Genomic DNA, 19,824 nt, shown 5'->3' with positions numbered 1-19,824 from the left:
GCAGCGGGTCGTCTGTATATAGGCCATGCTGACATTAATCAAATTCATCTATAGAAATGACCCGTGCATGTAATCTTTCCATAGCTCCACCTCTCAAGCAAAGTCGCGATCCTGACACGTCTAAAACTTGACATAGCCCTTGTCCTTGACAAACGTAGCTAACCACGGTACATCCCTTTCTTGCTGCACCAACTGCGCATAGAATGCGCCGTGCGCAGGGCCATCTACACCGTTTAGCATGGGTGCACCATCTGCAAATGTAAGTTATGAAGTCAGTGTATCTCTCATATGCAGTTTGTATAGTCATTTTCTTACCATGCTGTCGTTGGTCTGCATAGAAGAACCTATAACCCGATATTAGCAGAACATCCCATGTCCAACCCACACGTTGACAGCAAGAGAAGTGTTGCGTAGAGGGAAAAAACAACTCACCGATACCCCTTCTCCTTGTACAAAGCATCTGCCATGCCAACCCAATGCGCACTCGCGCTCTTTCCCACACCCAGTGTCAAGAACAGCGGGACAGGCGCAATGGTCTGATTCAGCGTATTGCCAGTGTAGATAAACGTCTTCTTATCCCCTACATGCTCCTCCCCCATGCTTTCCCAGCTCTTGACCGCTTCCTGCGCTGCCACATACGGACTCACGGTATTGACATTCAGGTCTTTGGCAAATTGTTCCTGGGATATGGATAGCACGCTCTCTTCCACAGGGGGAGGCGTCAGCGCGGCGGCGTTCCAGACCACAACGCTGGGCGATGTGCCGTACTCTTTTAGCACGAGCGAGAAGAGGTTGGGAATGGATGTTGGCGCCGTGAAATCGGCTTTCAGGGTGAGGATGCCCGTGTCGGGGTTGATGCTGTTCGTGCCGGATCGGGAGGCAGTTGCAACGCGGTAGTTCAGGATGGTGAATGAGGTGCTTATGGCTAAGCCTACATTGGGGCCTGCGCCGAGAATGAGGGCGACGGGTTTGGTGGACATGATATTGGATTGATCTTGCCCAGGTGCGTGAGGCGGTACGATGAGACAAGAGACGAATGGGGCCAAGATACAGAAGCGGTTGGTGGTCCTGTTGAAGATGCATGTGCCCTCTGTTGATACTTATATGCAGTGGGACGGACAACCAGGCAGCCTCCCATCCATCCGCCAGCTTCCAGAGTGCCGTTGCATTTATAATCTGTGCTGCATACCTGTATGTCAGCACAATCACCCCAGACTTTGCTTTCATACATTCTCGCTCTTTGCCAGTCGTTGAGTAGGTGAGAAGCCAAGAGGACGAATCCAGAAGGAGGACGTCGGGAACGTGCATGAGGAGTTACAAACAGGACGTAATCGGTGCCAAGCGAAGACTTACCAATCAACATGACTTGGCGAATCGGGATATTTGGCCGTTTGGTAGGTTGAAATGCAACGGAACTGTGCCGCGCAGGAAGCGAAATGGAAGAGAACTTGAACTGAGCGGCAATTCTCTGAATCCGCGGAATCGGCCATATCGTACAATACACCACTCATACCTATAGTCACCATTCATACGTCATCCAAGTCATAAGCATCGTGCTCAACCCTCTGCTTCCTCCCTTTCCTTCCCTTGCTACCCCGAATTTTCCGATCCGCAGTATACCGTCCATCGCGGTCACCAACCAACAACCTCCCTCCCTTGCCAAGCACCTTTGCGGGGCCTTCCTCGACGGTCCTTCCATCTTTCTCACCAACACCTATTTCGATAGTGACTTGCTTCGCCTTCTTGACTTTCCTGCCCTTTTTGTCGAATTCGTCGTTTGGCCGGCCTAGACGTACGTTGCGTGGTATCCGCGTCTTTGCGCCGAGGGCCCAGAGGTCGCCCCAGCGGACTTTTCGCGCGTCGCGGTAAGCTTGCTTGCTGAAGGAGCGTGGGACGGTCCAGCGCTCTAGCGTGCCAGCAGGTGTGCACACATCTAAGATGATATGGCCTCTGCGCTTAAGTGCGGGGAGCACAAGACGTGGGAAGGTGAGTGGGTTAACGTCGGTAGATGAGGACATGACGGGCTCTTCGGTTCCTGGGTCTGATGATGGGCGCCATTCGTGCCCTTCAAAAGCTGCGGCGGTTGATGCTTCACCTTGCACGAACCCTTTGCCGAGGATGTCATATTGTGGAAGGCGCTGGTCGCGTCCACGCTGGACGGCTAGGTAGCTGAACTGCACATCCTCATGGTTCTTGTCTTTTGCATTCAAGATACGTTGAAGGTATGGAGGGCGGATGTACCGCTGATTGAAGAAACAAAAGTCCTTCCTTCCTTGGCTCACACCTGTAGACTGATACATCGGGCACGTGCTGTGATTTGTGCATGGTGCAACGATCATTCCCGTCTCCTTCTCAGAGAATCTAGTCTCTTCGTCCGGTTTTGACACCTGAGATTCGAGTAGCGTCTCGATAGTTTCTGAGCCGGGAGAAGATATGTGTTTGTTTAGAAGGTACGAACGGGCAGCGGCTACAACTTCAAAGCCTCGTGGTAGGCCTTTCTCAATGAGGATGAGAACACCACCCTTGGGGTTCAGAAGAGACCAGTATTTTTCGACTTGCTCTCTGCGAAGATAGTCTTGTCGGATGGGCCAAAGTGTATGTGGCGCAATGATGACGTCATAGAACTTGCGCGGTTGCTGCGTGTTTCCATCGTCGGCCGCTGTCACAGTCTCTGGCAGTCGCGGGATAAATGTTGTGTTGTCCAGCAACTTGCTTGCACGGTGGCGCAGTGCATCAGATGCGGTCAAGACAGTCGCCTTTCCCAACGGGGTAGCACCAAGCGACGTGTTTCCCAAGTCCTCGTGCATACGTTGCCATTCGGCCTCTAGCATCTCGTGCCATGCGAGCACGCCGACACCACCAGAGCCAGCGTCTAGTATGGTGCCACCCTTTTTGTCCTGCAGCATGTGTTGCAGCCATCCTGACCCTAATCGGCGACGGACTTCAACCATGGCGCTCATGACACTTGCGTATGTGCCTGGCTGTACAGAAGCCATGTAAACATCAGCCTCGATGTTGCCCATATCTGACTGCGAAGGGTGGAGCGGAATTGGTTTCTGCTCGTGGCCCAAGCGTGCAGGGGTCGTGCTGGCGGAGTGAGGCAAACCACGACCGCCAAAGATACGGTTCGCAGACTCGGCGAGGTGTTTGTGGTTGGCGCGCGTCAGGAGCAGCGCGGTAGGGTCGACGAGCGAGTTCTTGGGCAGAAAGACGGTCGAAGGCGATGGCTTGAAGCGGCCCTCGATGGTCAATGGATGTGCGCGCATAAAGCCGTCTTCCTCTTGCACTTCATCTACGTCCTCCCAGGCCTCTGCGTCCTCTTGTTGCAGTCGACTCTGCTCGTAGATGTCGTCGTGGTATGCCTGCGCCTCTTCCTCCCTGCGCGCTTCCCATTCTTCGGGTGTCCTTGTCTCTTGGTCCGGCTCAGCAGCTGCCTCGTCTTCGGCATCGACCTCTTCCGCGACTTCAATCTCTTCGAGTTGGCCGTCCACCCCCTTCCTGAGCAAGACGATGGAACCATCAGGCCCCTCCTGCTCGACAATCTCGTCGTCAACTGCACCGTCATCGCGTGCCGCCACTTCGGCAGCATCTGCAAAGACGGCTGGGCCATACAGCCTCTTGTATATTGTGTACTCGTCGTCGGTCAAGTGGTCCCGCGGCAACGTATCGCCGAACTGCTGCCTTGCTCTCCGCGCGTTGACTTCATGGCTGACCGCGTCGGCTGCCGAGGGAGGCAAGCCTTCAGTATCCCGTGAGGCATGTTGCTGCAATTGTCGTCTTCCAAAGGCTGTAGAGAAGGCTCTTCGTGGCGTTGTAGGCTCCGGGGCGACCAAGCGTAGCGGCGGCGGCGCGTGCCGTGTCTGAGAGGGTAATCTTGCGCTACGCGCTCGTGAAATGGCAATGTTTAGTCGGCACGATGCACATACTGACGGTAAGCCTCTCGTCTTCAGCATCATCGAACGCCGACCTTGATCTTGTCGAGCAATGCATTCTGGCCGCTCGAGGCAAAGTTCGCCGCATCTTGAATCCAGGGTCCACGCGCTAAGCTCTGCCCAATCCAGATGCGTGCCGACATGTTTACTCAGCCTGCGCCCCGCTAGAGATGGCTCCCACCAACTATACAACATCGTTTAGTTGTTTCGAAACTATGAAAATGGGCCTGGGGTCTGGAGACTTTGACTATCCGTCGCTGAAGAAGCTACTCGACAACACGACTGCTGAAGTCCTACTTCCGGGCGACGGTGAAGAGTACGAAAAGAGCATCGAGAGGTGGAGTGAGCACTGCATAAAACGAGCTGTACGTTCCCTTAGTTCTGTCTTTCTATACAAATGTTTCTGCATCATGTTCACGCACTTATACGAGCAAAGGCTGCTGTAGTCCTAGTCCGGTCCGCCCATGACGTCTCCGCGGTTTTAGCTCAAATACGCGAGCACAGAATCCCCTTCACAGTCCGCGGTAAGCACATCAGAGTACAGCCAAATTACATGTGAGAGAAAGACTCACATTCTGTAGGGGGAGGCCACAGCACGTCTGGAGCTGCGTCTATCCGAGATGGCATCGTCATCGATCTTTCCAAGATGCGCGAGGTGATTGTCGATGTGGATGCCGAAACAATCAAGGCAGACGGTGGGACTATCTGGGAAGATGTCGACGTTGAGGCTGCCAAGTTTGGTCTTGCAACTGTAGGTGGCACCGTCAACCATACCGGCGTGGGGGGCTTGACTCTGGGAGGAGGCTATGGTTATCTTACAGGAAAGTATGGCTTAACGATTGGTATGTGCATGAACCAGTATCAATGAGTATTGACAAAGTCTGCGTTACTGACATCTTCCAGATAATCTCTTGTCCGTTGACATTGTCCTCGCTTCTGGTGAACAAGTTGTCGCGTCAGCCACCTCAAACCCCGACCTATACTGGGCTGTGCGAGGCGCAGGTCAGAACTTTGGAGTAGTGACGGCATTCACATTCCAGGGTTATCAACAGAGGAGCCATGTATTTGCGGGGCCGCTGGTTTTCCTTCCGGATAAGCTACCACAGGTCGTTCAGTTCGCAAATAAGTTTCATACTACCAACGACGGCAACCAAGCGATGCTCATGGGCTTCTCTGCCCCACCACCGGCGAATGCTTCGGTTGTAATTTGCCAGATCTTTCACAATGGTAACGAGGAAGAAGGAAACGCCTTCTTCGCCGACTTATTTGAACTCGGCCCAATAGCGAACATGACCGCCATGATTCCCTACCCTCAACTCAACAGCCTTCTTAATCAAGGAGCCGGCTTTGATGGACGTAAGCTTTTCGGTGGTGGCGCTTTCAGACTCCCCATGGACCCAAACTTCGCTATGCAGCTTCACGCTGAGTTCAATGCTTTTGTGGCGTCGCATGAGCGAATGAACGAAAGCATGATGCTTTTTGAAGCCGTTCCTTATGAGAAGGTCATGGAGATTGCCAACGACAAGACGGCTTTCTCAAATCGTGGCGATTACTATAATGTGGCTGTGATGATGAAATGGTAAGCCGAATCAGCATCACAGAGGAGTCAATATTAAAGAGAGCACAGGTTCGATCCTTCACTCGACGACGAAATTCGTACCTTCTCACGAAATCTTCTCAAGAAAGCCTCAGAAACCGCCTCGGAACGGTCAAAGGATGGTGGTGTAGGTCAGTACGGCAATTATGCAGCTGCCGATGTTGAGGCGAACGAGATCTTCGGCGCCAACGTGAAGCGACTCGAGGAACTTAAGCACAAGTACGACCCCGATAACCTGTTCAGTCATGGCACAAAATTGACTCCGCGTCCCTTGGTAGTGGTGAATTGAGTACTCTCACCATATGTGCATATATACGACACGACATGAAATATATTCAATCAGATGCGTACAAAATTCAGTCTCCGGTTTACTACTATCTATTTACCACGATGATGCTTTGTTTAGCAACAGCTCAATACATACTTTTGTGTACTCTTCTTCGTCTCGGCTCGAGGTCGGAGTTATCACATCGGATATATATCTACACTACACGACGCGACAGTAGCGCCGGAAATCAGCAACCCCTGACGTCACCCCATACCACCGGCCTCTACAATAGTACCAAGCTTCTACGCCACACCCAGATAACCCTGCACGACTAGCCGTATTAACTCCTTTTCAGTCTGCACCCGGGAAATAATGTCTACCGATGCACCGACAGTATCTGAATCAAAGGACCAACGTTGTGGGGCACGCGATCCACGGAGATTCGGTCTACACGTGCTTAAAACCGAGCGTGCAGGCTCTACCACAATGGCGAAGTTTGCCGCATGCAAGTTCTCTATCCATTCACTCTTCAAGCTTGAACGCCGGGATAGCGATACTGTTTCCATTACCACAACCTTCTCCATCGTTGAACAACACAGACGAGTTATATTTATATACATGGAAGTTCACGCCCTGGACTAGTAATCATAGCCTGCTACACGTGTTTGACAGCATACCCAATCTTTGTGCACGGCTCTTCCTGGTCTCACGTCACTATGGAAAGCACAAGACGACCACGAGCTCAAAGATCATCCACGTGCCGATCAGTATCCCGACAACGGCGACTCGACAACGCACCATTACACCGTATCTTGTCCAGTCAATTCCCAGACGATCATTCGGTTTATCACCATGAAGATGGCGAGGGAACCCATGTGGACGAGGACGCCAGTTCATTGCACAAGACTGAGACTGAAAGGCGAGACGAGAACTCGTCCAGTGACAACGACGGCGGTGGCGACAGCGGCGATGACAAAGGTGGGAAAGAAGTAAAAGATGATACCGCTCAAGAGGAAGATACGACTTACGAGGAGATACGGGGTGGTATTCCATACGAGCGTGATGTGGTGGCACTATCACGTTTAGAAAAGCAAAAGTCTACGCGGTCCGTCAAAGACCCAAATTTGGTATTTTCTACCTGACAGACATTGACTGCTACTGTAACATCTAACATACATAAGGTCACATGGGATTCAGAGTTCGACCCACATAATCCAAAGAACTGTAGGTTTGGTCTCGCCAACTAAGCACAGATAAGTTGTGGTCTAACAGCTGGTAGGGTCCATGAAGCGGAAATGGGCAGCAACTATCATTGTCTCTTCTTTTACCCTCGTCTCGCCAATATCCTCGTCCATGATCTCGCCAGCTCTGAGCAGCATCAGTGCTGAATTCGGCATCACAAATGAAGTCGAAGCCCAGCTTACCTTATCTATCTTCGTTCTGGCGTATGCAATTGGACCGCTGTTCCTAGGCCCACTATCGGAGATCTATGGACGAGTCATCGTCTTGCAGCTGTCAAACTTGTTCTACTTGGCTTGGAATTTGGGATGTGGATTTGCTCAGACATCTGGCCAGCTCATGGCATTCCGATTCTTCAGTGGTTTAGGCGGATCTGCACCATTAGCTATTGGTGGTGTATGTACTCTCTTTCTGAAAAATGCCGTTGGAAGATAAAACGCTAATTGACTTACTAGGGTGTTCTTAGCGATTGTTTCCTTCCCGAGCAGCGTGGCCGAGCCATAGCAATCTATTCACTGGCTCCATTACTGGGCCCGGCTATCGGGCCTATTGCCGGTGGTTTCATCTCTCAAAACACGACTTGGAGATGGTGTTTCTACGCCACCACGATCTTCACAGCAATGGTGCAATGTCTCGGGTTCTTCTTTCTGCAAGAAACATACGCACCAAAGCTCCTTGAGTGGAAGCGAAACAAACTGCGTAAAGAGACAAGCAACGAAGAACTACACACTGAGTTCGATAATCCTGATCGAACGCTTGCAACAACTATTAAAATCGCCATGAGAAGGCCGTTCAAGCTGCTCATCACCCAGCCCATTGTGCAAGTTCTAGCTTGCTACATGGCCTACCTGTATGGCCTCATGTATCTGATGCTCTCGACCTTCCCCAGCTTATGGGTCACGCGCTATGGCATGACTATAGGGATTGGTTCTTTGAACTTCATCTCCATGGGCATGGGCTTCTTCCTCGGCACACAGATCACCGCACCCCTCAATGACGCCCTCTACCGCCGCCTAAAGAAACGCAACAACGGCATCGGTAAACCAGAATTTCGCATTCCAATCATGATCCCTGCGTCTCTTCTCGTTCCAATCGGCCTTTTTTGGTATGGTTGGAGTGCCCAAGCGCAGGTACATTGGATCATGCCTAATATCGGTGCTGCGATATTTTGCGCGGGTGTTATTGTGGGGTTTCAGTGTATACAGACTTATCTTGTTGACAGCTATACACGGTACGCTGCGAGTGCTATCGCGGCGGCGACGGTGCTCAGGTCGTTGGCTGGGTTTGGATTTCCGTTGTTTGCACCGGCCATGTATGACAAGTTGGATTTTGGATGGGGAAATAGCGTGCTGGGCTTTATTGCCTTGGCTTTGGGTGTCCCAGCGCCGTTCATGCTATGGAAGTTTGGGGAGAAGTTAAGGAGTAGTAGCAAATTTGCCGCGGGCTGAAGGTGTCGCAGAAGCGTCAATACCCGCCTCGTAATGTGGAATGCAACACGCGGGGGCTTCATGTTGCGAAATCAGATTAGACGAGAGGGCTAATCGAAGTGGAATACTTGAAAGCATACTAGAATAGCCGCACGCTATCAGTCGTGACTTGAGTTCGTCATTCTAAACACGTTCTTCGTAAAACACAAGTCGTGAGCGACAAATTGTCTCTATCATTCCGCCCTTTGTCCACAGCCTAGCTATGTAGAGCTGTTTTTCCAGCTGGTACTAAAAGTATGTCCGACGCGATGGCCGATGACGCCAACTGCGTGTCCATCTCCGTCGTCAATTTCGTAATGCAGCGATACATTGAGCCAGCTTCGTCAGTTCCACCTCTCAGTCTTCCTAATCACACCCTGGAGTATAGCAATTAGAGCATCCGTAGATATATCCAAGATCGACATGTAAAGAAAGCATCGTGAGATGACGGCTGCAGCTTTATCGTCACCCTGAGCATCTTTGGGGCGTCGGCGACACACCAGCCGGGCAACACTCCAGCGAAGCAGCTCAATGCTATCTCAATCATCCCGCATACCAGAGCGCGCCTTCAATGACCAGCCCAAACTAAGACCAGGCCCCAGTCTTAGTCAAGATCGCATTCTCCTCTTGGTTGAGGTGTCTGACAAGCTACCTAGGGAGTGGGGGGTGTGCGATTGGGACCGTGCCCTAGCAACCCGCGAACTTCCCCGCATAAACACACTTTTGCTCGACCAGTACTTGCGCCGCAGAGGCCGTTACTCTAACAACCTTTCGCGTCGAGCCCTCAGATACTCTACATAATACCGAAATGTCCGACGAAGATCTCGAGCAGATAAGACGCGCGCGCCTGCAGCAGTTACAACAACAGGGCGGGGGAAGCGGAGGACAAGGAGGCGAAGGCGCCGAGCAAGATTCGCGAAAGTAAATACAATTATACACGAAGATCAAGGTTTCTTACTAAGGCAGAGTTACAGGCAGCAAGAGGGTACGTTTTCAGAATCTCTCCTGGCGCAGACATGCATCACTTGACCACACACTCCCCCTTCGCCCACTCGTCCAAACCCCGCCGTCCACTAGCAACCACGGGCTAACCCTTCCCATCAGCCGACCAGCGTTCCTCCATTCTCTCACAAATCCTTCTCCCCGAAGCAGCCGACCGTCTAGGGCGTATCCGCCTTGTCAAGGAATCGCGCGCAACCGACATCGAGAACAGGCTTATAATGCTTGCGCGGACTGGCCAATTACGACAGAAGGTTACAGAAGATCAGCTCAAAGAGATACTGGGGGCTGTAGCAGAGCAACAGGAGAAGGAAGAGCAGAAGATTGTTGTCAACAGGAGGGGAGGGAACTGGGACGATGATGATGAGCTCGAGGAACTCATGAAGGATGTATAGGGAAGCGAGGATAGGTAAACAAAGGGAGAGAGACACACACAGATGCTGGGTGTTGCATTAGGCGGTGCTTCTGGGACATGCAAGGCAGGTAGTCTTGCGCATGAAAGCTAAGGTACGACTTCTCATGGCAACTTCACGACGTGCATCAAGTCGTACATGATTTGTGACTATTGTCCATCTGCCGGTGGTTGTTCAATACTCGCTACTTAGTTCTCAATCATGACGAATGATAACATGTGGATTAGTGAAGAAGCAAGCACAAGAGAAGAACAACATCAGATGTGCCGTTCGATAAAACCGCAGCCGCAAATGGGAGCAGTACCACCATCCGCTTGGTGCAAACAGTGTGCGCAGTTGAAAAGAGGGTTCGGACGAAGTGAGGCTATAGATGCCGCGTGAAAGACTCAAACAGTGTTCTAATGCTAGGTAAGCGCGGGTTTCTACCAGTATACCATCTTCCGAGTGTTATCTGAGGTATAGATGAACAAGCCAACCTGTCGCAAAGGCCATGACAAGCATTTGCATGTAACCCCCAAATGAAAGTACCGGATTCGATCACAAGCGGGATCTTGGAGTTGTCGTAGGCATTGAAACCAACGATCTCACGTCGCTGCCATCCTGGCCATACCCTCCCTATCCTCCGCGCTCAAGGTATTTGTCTTGGCAGCTTCCTTCCATCTCTCAAGCTGCTCATACTGCTCATACTCCAGCTTGCCTTTCAATAACTTCAACAGCTTTGGTGTGAACTTTCCCGTTGCATATACGACACCATCGTACTGCTTTGCGAAGAGCAAGATCACTAGCGTTAAGAAGAGTACGGGGCCGTCGGAAGCTTTTTGTTTCTTGATTCGGCGAAGCATGTCGTCGAGCATCGATTGCTTGGCAGCAGCCAGCGAATCTGTAGATGGATGGTTGATACCTTGTTTTTTGTTGAATTTCTCCAAAGCTGAAGATAGTGATGTATTATCCAGAGGCGTCGTGGACTCCAGCACACTCGAGAGCTTGGTAACATTCTTTCTTGTTTTGCGGCTGAGGACTAGACCCTGCGCTCGTGCTTTGGCAATAGTATCGGGTATAAGGTCCTTGTGTGCGTAAGTTGCAAAGACCTGAGCAAGCTGGCTGTGCACCTTTTGGTCCATGACTGAAACTAAACCGGCGCTGTATATCCGATATCGGGTGAGCATGCGATCTGTCCAGTACATGGCAAAGTCCTCTTCATTCAGTGTTTCGAACGAGGACACGTGGAACCAGAAGCGCTCTTCTAATAACTTCTCAACTGGTTTTTGTTGGAGGAGAAGGCGCTGAACAAGGCCTGTGGGAGGAATCATGTCTTTGATCTTGTCTCGAGTGAATTTCACGTCTTCCACTAGGGTTGGATCGTCGTGTAGACTTTGCCATTGTGCCTTTGCAGCTTCTTTTGCGTAGCCAGCGAGCTCGTCGAGTGCTCCGTCTCGGCGCCTTTCAGTGAGTATCAGAGTGCCGACGCGCACTATCTTCAGCCCTCCAGTGGTCTCGGAGAAGTGAGCGACAATGGAGTTCTTGGCTCGGCCGGCCACCTGCTCCCTTATAGTTGGTGGAAGACGGGAGCCAATCACTTCGGTGACATCAAGGGTACAACCTTCTTGTTCAAGGATGCGTACGCAATCTTGCTCTAACCTGGAGATCCAGATCAGTGATACAGCGAAAGAGTCTATTACCTCAATGCCTGAGAGTTGCTGGAAGTAAGACAATGCGACTTGGGAAGACGGGAAAAGTTCGATGAAGTCGGAGGCGAATCTTTGCACATCGAGATAGGCAAGAGCGCCGGACTGCAGATCGTAGACTGTGGTATCGCGTTCGGATTCTAGATATCGCTTGGGTGTGCACAAAACGCTAACGTCAGTTTCCTGGATGTTGACCTTGGAAGTAAGATTTTCAGACTGCAAGAGTCGCTCGAGAGTATGCAGAATGAACCATGTAGGGGGATTGTCAGGCAAATCAGCTGGTTTGATATTGAGAGTCCTGTACAGAGTGAGCATGCGATGCATCTAAGGCAAGTCCTGCACTTACCGGACATCATCGACCGTCTTTTGAATCATACTCTTTACTATGTCCGCGATCTTGTGAGCATAGGCCTTAGTGTAGATGTAGCCGTTAGTTTCCAGGACGTTATAATCCTGACTGGACAGGAGGAAGTCAAGACTCTTGGAAGAGACACGGTGCTGGGCAATGAATTCGGCCTTGGATGCCAGTCCCCCAGATGACAGGCGAGTGACTATCGTGTCTCGCTCATCTATGGGAATAATGCTTTCCTCGTCCGCGCTGAACAAACATAGCTTGGGGTGGCTGTGGACTAGTTGATGGACAAGTAATCGACCTATGTCGAGGTCGTTGGCCAATGTGGAAACCGGTATCCGCTGTGTCTCTGGTGCATGCTTCAGCAAATGTAGCCAAGAGAGATTACGAACGCTCACCTTTGGTCACGCGGCTTCTGAAACGAGCCTGGACAAACTGGAGCGTAACGAAAGCATGGCCGCTGGAGGACAGCGCAAGCCGCGGAACAAAATCGGAAGTGTCTTGCGGAGGGAAGAGGGCGAAGATGTCCTTCACATCATGTGCGGTAAACATGCCAGCTGGACGTTGGGTAGCGCTGCAGACTAGATTGCCAACATGTACTGTTCAGGAACAGTGCTGTGAGCTCGAACGGTTCGGCGGCGTTGGAGTATATAGTGCAAGGGAAAGCGTCAGAGGCTGGATTGCGCTGATTGGTGGGGAGCGGGCATCGGGCGGCAGAACACCTGGTCGAGTGCGCGCAGACATCCAACCCATTCCGCCCACCGCCACCATGTCTCAATTCCGCGCGGCCAAGCTGGACATTGGATGTTTCGCAAAGATTCGCAATATCCGCGACCACACCAAGCGGAAGGTGTACTCGGAGAATGAGCCAGAACGGCACGCGCCTCTGCACCTAACGCTCCCATGGCGCAACGACTGACGACGACACAGACAAGCTCTGCGATACCTGATCCGCAATACCACGCTTCCGCAACGAGTCCGCGCGCAGGCTCAGCTCCAGCTCTCGCAGATGCACTGCTACACACGCTACACCCAGATCAAGAACAGGTGTATAATGGGCGGCAAGGGCCGTGGTGTCTTCAGCGACTTCAGAATGGGCCGAGTATGCCATGGCCTTCTCTTCGCGCGACGCAGGGCTGACGATGCTACAGTATCAATTTCGCGTAAACGCTCTCGCGGGGAACCTGCCGGGCGTGAAGAAGGCAAGTTGGTAGCTGTGCTTCTACGAGAACCCGACTGGTTCCATGTACAATCCCACCTACTTTTGGCTACACATGTAGCCTTGCACATGGCCGCTCTTCGGGCGCACACTGTGAGACATTGCGTGCGAAATCTTCGTGCTTGACCCATCTCACTGTCTACTTTGCCCTCCTCTCGCTCTCTCACCGTGCGAGACACCCTTTCCTAATCGGTTTGCTCTCACCACGCGCTACAAACGACGGCAGCGGCTACCCACCGCGCCAGTGATAAAAGCCGACTTCCGTAGCCATTACACCTACAATCCCTACTCCCGCAATAGCTCTGGCTGCCGTTTTCTAGCAACTCACTTCGCCACTGTCTACGGTCCATAGACGCCCTCAAGCATCTGCGTCAGCATGTTCCGCCGCATAGAAGACACTCTGGAGCCGGATCCATCATTTCCAGCCGACCTCAACCAACTTGGCTTCTTCATCAACCTCTCAGGTCATGTCCGTATGATCGACGCCCCCGAGAAGCCCTATGTCTACCACGCCACCAACAATGAGCGCGTCAACGAGGTGCGCCGCGAGGCCATGCAAAGTACATTCCAATTTCCATTGAAACACTCGCAGCTAACACATCACAGCCTGCCAGCGCAAGGAAGCAGAGAAGCGCCTGTCCTACCTCGGCCTCGAGTGCATCCACCTTCCCGACTTCGCCATGACCAAGCCCAATGGTCCACATGTACCTATCCTTGCTCCACCGCCTGACCTCCTCAAGACGCGAAAGCGATTGATTGTACTGGTAAACGACACCATGCAAGATCTAGGCATCCTGGCGTATAGACAGTTGCAGCGGGAACTCGGCATCAACGGTGGCTCAGTCGTCAACTTTGCCAAGGAGATGGTCAAGTGCTCGGACACTGACAACACCGCTGAAAGGGACGCGAAGATTTTCAAAGATGGTCATGTTCTCCAAGACAAGACTACCACTCCTGCTTTGATTGTCTTGAACGCGGGCCAGCTGCTGTACTCGCACAAGTACGACCAGGCCATGACTCTACGCAGTTGGTCCGCCATGCCACGCAAGTCAATCGCCCACGACATGGTCCGCATCCGTGACAACGAGAACCGTGTTCCAGGTCATGAAAATGCCAAGAAACATGTCAAGACTGTCTTTGACGAAGTCATCTGCAACCCCGATCGTGTTGCAGCTGACGCAGAAGTCTACGTCATCGCTATTGAAGACGGAACGGAGAGTATCTTGAACCTGCTCACGCACGACTGTACGTCTCCTGGCCCTGCTTTCACCTGAGGAGTTTACACTAACGTATTGTTATAGTCGGCAAGTATGGTACCCGTATCACGGCCATGGCGTTCATTCACTCCTTGATCGACGACTCCCAAATCAAAGATGAACAGATTCGCGCTTTCATGCATCAGCGCACACGTCAGTGGCGATTCAGCGATCTGACATGCAACCCCCAGCACTGTGTCGACTTACCGACTGACTACAATCGACAAGTCAACGGGCCTTGTTCTGCAGACACACCATCAACCATGCAATCAATCAAGCACATGTCTTGGCACGCTTCGATTCCTACAGGCCCAGTCTCGGCTCTAACGAAGGCTTTCCACAGCCTCGCTCTCAGCGTCACCTCTTCGGCCGGGGCTTCCACTCCAACCGCAACATCAACCTCTACTAGTGGAGAAGAAAGCACAGAATGGTCCTCGGGTCAAGCTGTCATCTGCCCTACCTTCGCGGGCGGCGACAATTCGGTTGGTGAATGCATCTTTACCTACCCTCCCACCCAGCATGCCATTCTCTCTTTCTTCCAAGACGTCGCGCAAGACCCGGTCCACTATCGCAACCCACCTGGCCTCCAAATCTTTACCGAAGCCCCCAAGCCCAGCCCCGAAAATCCTCTTGCACTATCTTCCGACCACGAGAATGACGCTGGGCTCTACTTGCAAAATCTCTTGCCGCAGACGACGTCTGAGCACGCTGAGCTAGATGAAGCTCGCGAGCGGCTCGCCGAGTTACAAGTTGCCTTGTCTGCCTGCCCTACTGATGCTGCAGAGCTAGACAAGGGTCGCGTCAAGTTGGAAGTTAAGGTGAAGAGCATGGAGGCGAAGATTGAGTCTTTAGAGATCAAGGCGCCGAGTCACGGCGGACTGGCCGCGGGTGAAGTGGTCGAGAAGCGCGAGGATTGGAAGCCGCAGGTTGAGGGTCCCCAGGTACCATTTGCAGGGACCATGGTGGATAGTGAACTGTTGAAGGCGGCGGGGCTGATGGAGTCTGTGGATGAAGAAAAGGCTTTTGTTTGAATGGCGAATGGCAGCTCTAATCGTGTAGCGAAGATGAGGGGATGATGGCAAGTCCCGGATGGAAAGGACACAAAAGCGTTTGTTTTTCAGCCATCCTACGCACCACGAACTCCTCCTCTTGTCACGTCAGCACGAGGAAGACGTCTTTTGGCTGCTCGGCGATGGAGTTAGGGTCATCTACCTTATTTGCATCATGTCCTTGAGAATAAGACCACAGCCTCAATCTCGCTTATCGTTGTCCTCAGGCCTAGGTTCAGTACTCAACTGATTCCCGTTATAGAACTGTTGAGGTACATCTCTTGCTCGCTGGTCCGCCAGCGTTCTTACCCTCATCCCACCCGAAGTTGCCTGATCCAGCACAGGATCGTGACTGGGATCCCGGGTAGGTCTGCTGCCCATGGTACGACCACCACCGCCATGGTTGTTACTGCTACTACCATCACCACCTTGCTCGTGTTGCGCCCCGTAGCCTATAACGGAGCTGATGGTACTCCCCACGTAGCCAACAGTAGAAGTGAGAAGCCCAAAGGCCCCGCCAACGATGCCCGTCGCGGCTCCTGCTATACCTCCTCCAGTGCCCCCGGAATACGCATCCGAGTAACCCTTTACTGGCACCAGTACCAACGTCGCACTGGGCGCTAGATCAATATCGCCCAACTCGACGGCCTCGTCGCCGGCAGAGAGCTCACGACTGGGCGATGGAGCGAGTATATGTCGGAAAAAGTAAGGAGGCAGTTGTTTGTTGTTGATGTTCTCGTCATCCTGGGTCAATTTCCCAAACTCAGTGTCAACCCAGGACCGCACGTCAGTCTGCAGGGTGGCGGAGCGAGGGAATGTAGAGCGAATGGTGCGGCCATCGAACAAACGAACATTGAGAGCGACGGTTTTGGAGTTGGTGCCTCGCGAGGACGTTGGCACTGGCTGTGATGTGTCGGGGGCTCGTAGTGCGCCCTTGTTCCTCTCCTTTTCGCGTTTTGCTTTGCGCAATTCGGCATCTACTTTGCGCGCTGCTTTGTCGGCTTCTATTCGTGCTTTTATACGGGCTAACTCTTCGGCATCTTCTCGTTTCTTCTTTCGCAGGGCGTCGCGGGCTTCTTGTTGGGCTTTGGTGGCGGATGTGGATGGGAGAGTGGGGTGCTGGGAGCCTGTGGCTTTTTGCTTGCCTGGTGTGTTGGACGTGAGGGTGGGTAGTGAGGTTTCGGGGAGGCCATACAGGTCGTCTTCGGCTGCAGCATTCGCTATACTATTCGTAGGTTCTGGTGTGCTTGCGTGTGGGGGAGAGGTTGGTGCTGCGTTGGAGGCTGGGATGGGATTCGCTCCCAGGACGCGTCGGATTGAGTTGATAAAGTCATCTCTCGTGGCATCGTTCTTGAGTTGAACTTGGAGTTGGCCGTTCTGGATGACGACGAAAGTGGGCACGCTCGAGACATCGGAGAAGGCAGCCAGAAAACCGGCTTCGGTCGAGCCGGCTTCGAGTCGCAGGACGACCGCTTTTTGGTGGAGCAGAGTCGACAGCTAGACATGCATCATCAGCGCGTGTTGTGAAAACCTGGCCGAGTCCCAACGTACCCATCCGCTCTTCAGCCACTCGCCTTCCCACTCGTGGCTCGTGGCGCCGTCGTCTACGCAGCTAGTCAGCCACGATGCTACCCAGATTCCGATAGTGCACCGTCACGTACCTCGAACGAAGCAGGCAACGAGTTTCTGCTCCTGAATGGCAAGCGCGATTCCGCTCTGTAGGCTGCCTTGGTGGAACATGTTGGTGGGTGGTGGTGGTGGCTCCATGTCTGCACTACCGCGGGGATTAGCCTGGGAACCTGCTCGGCGCGTGGTACCGAGGGCAGACGACGCACGAGCATGGCCGGCGGCCGTCAGCGCCCGCTTCACTCAGTGGCTTATTCACACGGCGTTGGAGATGTGCAAAGGGAAAAGATGCAATAAACAGTTCTATCGGTAATGCCAAGCCCATGAAACCTCCACGCCGAAGAAGGGTAATGCTGCAATAAGCCAATGCTAGACTCGCTCTATATCCAAACATCAAGCCAGAAGGTGCTGCACAGCATGTGCCCCTTCTGCTTGGTCCCGCCGTTCCGCTTGGGCTTCCCAATGATGCCGACCGTGTACAGTGTCGGGAGTGAGTGGCATATCCAAGTTGTTGGTCTTTTCCCAGTCAGGCCAAAGCCGTGGCCCCTGGGCCCTGGTATCGGCTTATAGGATGGTGCACTTCTTCTTGTTCTTGGTCGCCGACTGCTGGGGACGGGGGCTGAGGACGGCGCTGGGGCAGGTTAGGACAGTCATGCAGGGAGCACATGGGGACGTACCGAATAGCTTCGTCAAAGACACTCTTCAGGTTGCGCTGTGTGAGGGCGGAGCACTCGAGGTACTTCTGCGCCTTGATCTCCTTTGCGACCATGACGGCCTGCTCGTACTGGATGGGCGCCATCTTCTTCTGCCTCAACGACTCCTTGGTCGCCTCATCGTCCCTCAGATCGAGCTTGGTGCCGACGAGGATAATGGGAACGCCGGGCGCGTGGTGATCTATCTCAGGGTACCACTGGCAGGGGGTTAGCGGGTGCGCACGCGGCGTGGCGGGCGGCTTGGTACCTTTGCCTTGACGTTGTCAAACGACGGGGGGCTGACGATGGAGAAGCAGATGAGGAACACGTCCGTCTGGGGGTACGAGAGCGGGCGCAGTCGGTCGTAGTCCTCCTGGCCGGCCGTGTCCCACAGCCCCAGGCTTATGGGCTTGCCGTCGACCATGACATTTGCCGAGTAGTTGTCGAAGCTGGGCGAGTTAGCTCACGCGTGGTGCAGCGAGGGGCGGGCGTACACGGTGGGGATGTACTCGCCCGGGAAGGCGTTGGTCGTGTACGAGATGAGGAGACATGTCTGCGCGGTTAGCAGGCTGCGCGGCTGTCGCGGGGGCGGCGAGGCTCACCTTGCCTACAGCGCCGTCGCCGGTCACGACGCACTTGAGCGATTGCGTCGCGGGAGCAGCCATGGTGCGCGAGGTGTCGCCCGGGGAGCGTGGCTTTGGCGGACCCGGTTCGGCGGAGCAACGGGGCGGCGAGGGTGGAGCGGATCGAGTCGGGCGCAGGGCAGGGCAGGGCAGGCAGGGCGGCAGGCAGGCAGGCAGGCAGGGCAGGACAGGGCAGGGCACGATGCAGATGCAGCGAGGCGGCGCGTGGGAGGTAGAGGACGCACCGGCGAGACTGCGCAGCACGATGCGGGTAGCAGGTAGCTTCTGTGAAGGCGCGGGAGCTATCTGCAGCGTAGGGGGGCGTTTTATCGCTTGGCAGGCGGCGGGTCACGAAGCGAGCTGGAGCTGGAGCGACCAAGCTCGACGAGCGCGTACCCTCTTGAAACCCTTGTGCAACACGCTGCTCACGCCTGCCATCCGCCGTGCTAGCTAGCTACGGGCTCGTGCTACGCCTACATGCTTCAATACCACACAAACAGTCCCTCGCCGCCTTGCCTGTCCTCGCCCACCAGCTGCTTGCACACCACCAGCCTGACCACGGCCTCGTGCAACTCTCTCATGTCGAGAATGCCGCGCTTCTTCCCGTCAATGTACGACACGTCCACCACGACTCGTTTCAAGTTGGCCGTCGACAAGGCTCCCTCTTGCAAGAGCGCCATCAACCGATCCGGTGTCCCAACCCCGTAGTCGATTCTGCTCTTGCTCAAATGCGCGACCTGGTCTGCGAGCTTCAGGTGCTTTGCAAACAGCTTGGCCACGCTGGGCTTCTCGACTCCCTGGGTAGGTAGCCCAGACTTGAGACATCGGCAGACGTCTGCCGCTCGCATCCCAGAGCCCGTCACTACAAGCGTGTGGGGAGCGCCGGGCGGCTTGCATGGCGTCGCCTCCAGCGTCCCTGCCTGCTTCTTGAGGAAGGCAGGCAGCTTGTCTGTAGTTCGCGGCTCCGTCCAGCTGCTGCTGTCCTGCACCGTCCGCGCTGCTTGACGTCAGCATTTCACGACATGTCTCGGGCGCTCAAACACTGACCAGAAATCCACAAGTCCTCGAGCTCGACACTGCTCAAATCCTTCCCGTAAAGCCGTGTTCGTGCGTTGACATAGTCGGCAACAAGCTGACCATCCATGCGCTCGAAAGCGTGATTGACTCCCAGCCCTTGGTCCAGATCGTCTTCAGAAATCGCCTTTGCTTTCTGCTTCTTCTTCTCTTTGCGTTTGGCCTTCTTGGCTGCTTTTTTGCCGTCCTTGCTGGCTTCGGGCTCGGCTTGCCGTTTCCTTTTCTTCGACGACGCGTCAAGATCGAACTGGGCTTCCATCAGGGGCACGCCTCCCTCTGATTCCGAGTCGGACATGGTGAGACTAGTGTTTTGTGTGACGGCGCGACACCTGAG

General features: G+C 53.7%; 10 protein-coding genes across 10 annotated transcripts; 5 read left to right on the top strand and 5 right to left on the bottom strand.

Moving 5' to 3' along the window:
• Positions 1-120: 120 nt before the first annotated feature.
• On the bottom strand, positions 121-980 carry J4E85_001130 (uncharacterized protein; the record flags this gene model as incomplete). The annotated part of the gene is made up of 3 exons (XM_051465418.1): positions 121-251; positions 316-344; positions 433-980. 3 exons carry the CDS (start codon positions 978-980, stop codon positions 121-123), a joined length of 708 nt encoding a protein of 235 aa, XP_051329975.1.
• A 546-nt stretch (positions 981-1,526) lies between these two features.
• Positions 1,527-4,075, bottom strand: J4E85_001129 (uncharacterized protein; the record flags this gene model as incomplete). Its single annotated transcript, XM_051465417.1, has 2 exons — positions 1,527-3,860; positions 3,968-4,075. The coding sequence occupies 2 exons, from the start codon at positions 4,073-4,075 to the stop codon at positions 1,527-1,529; spliced, it is 2,442 nt and encodes an 813-aa protein (XP_051329974.1).
• A 27-nt stretch (positions 4,076-4,102) lies between these two features.
• Positions 4,103-5,818, top strand: J4E85_001128 (uncharacterized protein; the record flags this gene model as incomplete). Its single annotated transcript, XM_051465416.1, has 5 exons — positions 4,103-4,297; positions 4,369-4,456; positions 4,514-4,774; positions 4,836-5,511; positions 5,560-5,818. 5 exons carry the CDS (start codon positions 4,103-4,105, stop codon positions 5,816-5,818), a joined length of 1,479 nt encoding a protein of 492 aa, XP_051329973.1.
• A 695-nt stretch (positions 5,819-6,513) lies between these two features.
• J4E85_001127 (uncharacterized protein) lies at positions 6,514-8,484 on the top strand (the record flags this gene model as incomplete). The annotated part of the gene is made up of 4 exons (XM_051465415.1): positions 6,514-6,924; positions 6,979-7,021; positions 7,077-7,432; positions 7,492-8,484. The coding sequence occupies 4 exons, from the start codon at positions 6,514-6,516 to the stop codon at positions 8,482-8,484; spliced, it is 1,803 nt and encodes a 600-aa protein (XP_051329972.1).
• An 826-nt stretch (positions 8,485-9,310) lies between these two features.
• Positions 9,311-9,896, top strand: J4E85_001126 (uncharacterized protein; the record flags this gene model as incomplete). Its single annotated transcript, XM_051465414.1, has 3 exons — positions 9,311-9,423; positions 9,477-9,487; positions 9,607-9,896. The coding sequence occupies 3 exons, from the start codon at positions 9,311-9,313 to the stop codon at positions 9,894-9,896; spliced, it is 414 nt and encodes a 137-aa protein (XP_051329971.1).
• A 602-nt stretch (positions 9,897-10,498) lies between these two features.
• J4E85_001125 (uncharacterized protein) lies at positions 10,499-12,503 on the bottom strand (the record flags this gene model as incomplete). Its single annotated transcript, XM_051465413.1, has 3 exons — positions 10,499-11,897; positions 11,946-12,300; positions 12,350-12,503. 3 exons carry the CDS (start codon positions 12,501-12,503, stop codon positions 10,499-10,501), a joined length of 1,908 nt encoding a protein of 635 aa, XP_051329970.1.
• A 217-nt stretch (positions 12,504-12,720) lies between these two features.
• On the top strand, positions 12,721-13,165 carry J4E85_001124 (uncharacterized protein; the record flags this gene model as incomplete). Its single annotated transcript, XM_051465412.1, has 3 exons — positions 12,721-12,827; positions 12,882-13,053; positions 13,103-13,165. The coding sequence occupies 3 exons, from the start codon at positions 12,721-12,723 to the stop codon at positions 13,163-13,165; spliced, it is 342 nt and encodes a 113-aa protein (XP_051329969.1).
• A 381-nt stretch (positions 13,166-13,546) lies between these two features.
• J4E85_001123 (uncharacterized protein) lies at positions 13,547-15,457 on the top strand (the record flags this gene model as incomplete). The annotated part of the gene is made up of 3 exons (XM_051465411.1): positions 13,547-13,730; positions 13,777-14,415; positions 14,472-15,457. The coding sequence occupies 3 exons, from the start codon at positions 13,547-13,549 to the stop codon at positions 15,455-15,457; spliced, it is 1,809 nt and encodes a 602-aa protein (XP_051329968.1).
• A 2,208-nt stretch (positions 15,458-17,665) lies between these two features.
• Positions 17,666-18,458, bottom strand: RAC1 (Rho GTPase protein rac1; the record flags this gene model as incomplete). The annotated part of the gene is made up of 5 exons (XM_051465410.1): positions 17,666-17,732; positions 17,779-18,011; positions 18,062-18,242; positions 18,288-18,346; positions 18,396-18,458. The coding sequence occupies 5 exons, from the start codon at positions 18,456-18,458 to the stop codon at positions 17,666-17,668; spliced, it is 603 nt and encodes a 200-aa protein (XP_051329967.1).
• A 440-nt stretch (positions 18,459-18,898) lies between these two features.
• J4E85_001121 (uncharacterized protein) lies at positions 18,899-19,785 on the bottom strand (the record flags this gene model as incomplete). Its single annotated transcript, XM_051465409.1, has 2 exons — positions 18,899-19,413; positions 19,464-19,785. The coding sequence occupies 2 exons, from the start codon at positions 19,783-19,785 to the stop codon at positions 18,899-18,901; spliced, it is 837 nt and encodes a 278-aa protein (XP_051329966.1).
• Positions 19,786-19,824: the final 39 nt, after the last annotated feature.

The sequence above is a fragment of the Alternaria conjuncta genome (genome assembly GCF_024043145.1).
Source record: "Alternaria conjuncta strain BMP 0040 chromosome Unknown scaffold_2, whole genome shotgun sequence".
NCBI classification, from domain to species: Eukaryota; Fungi; Ascomycota; class Dothideomycetes; order Pleosporales; family Pleosporaceae; genus Alternaria; species Alternaria conjuncta.
This window is presented reverse-complemented; position numbering and strand designations above follow the sequence as displayed.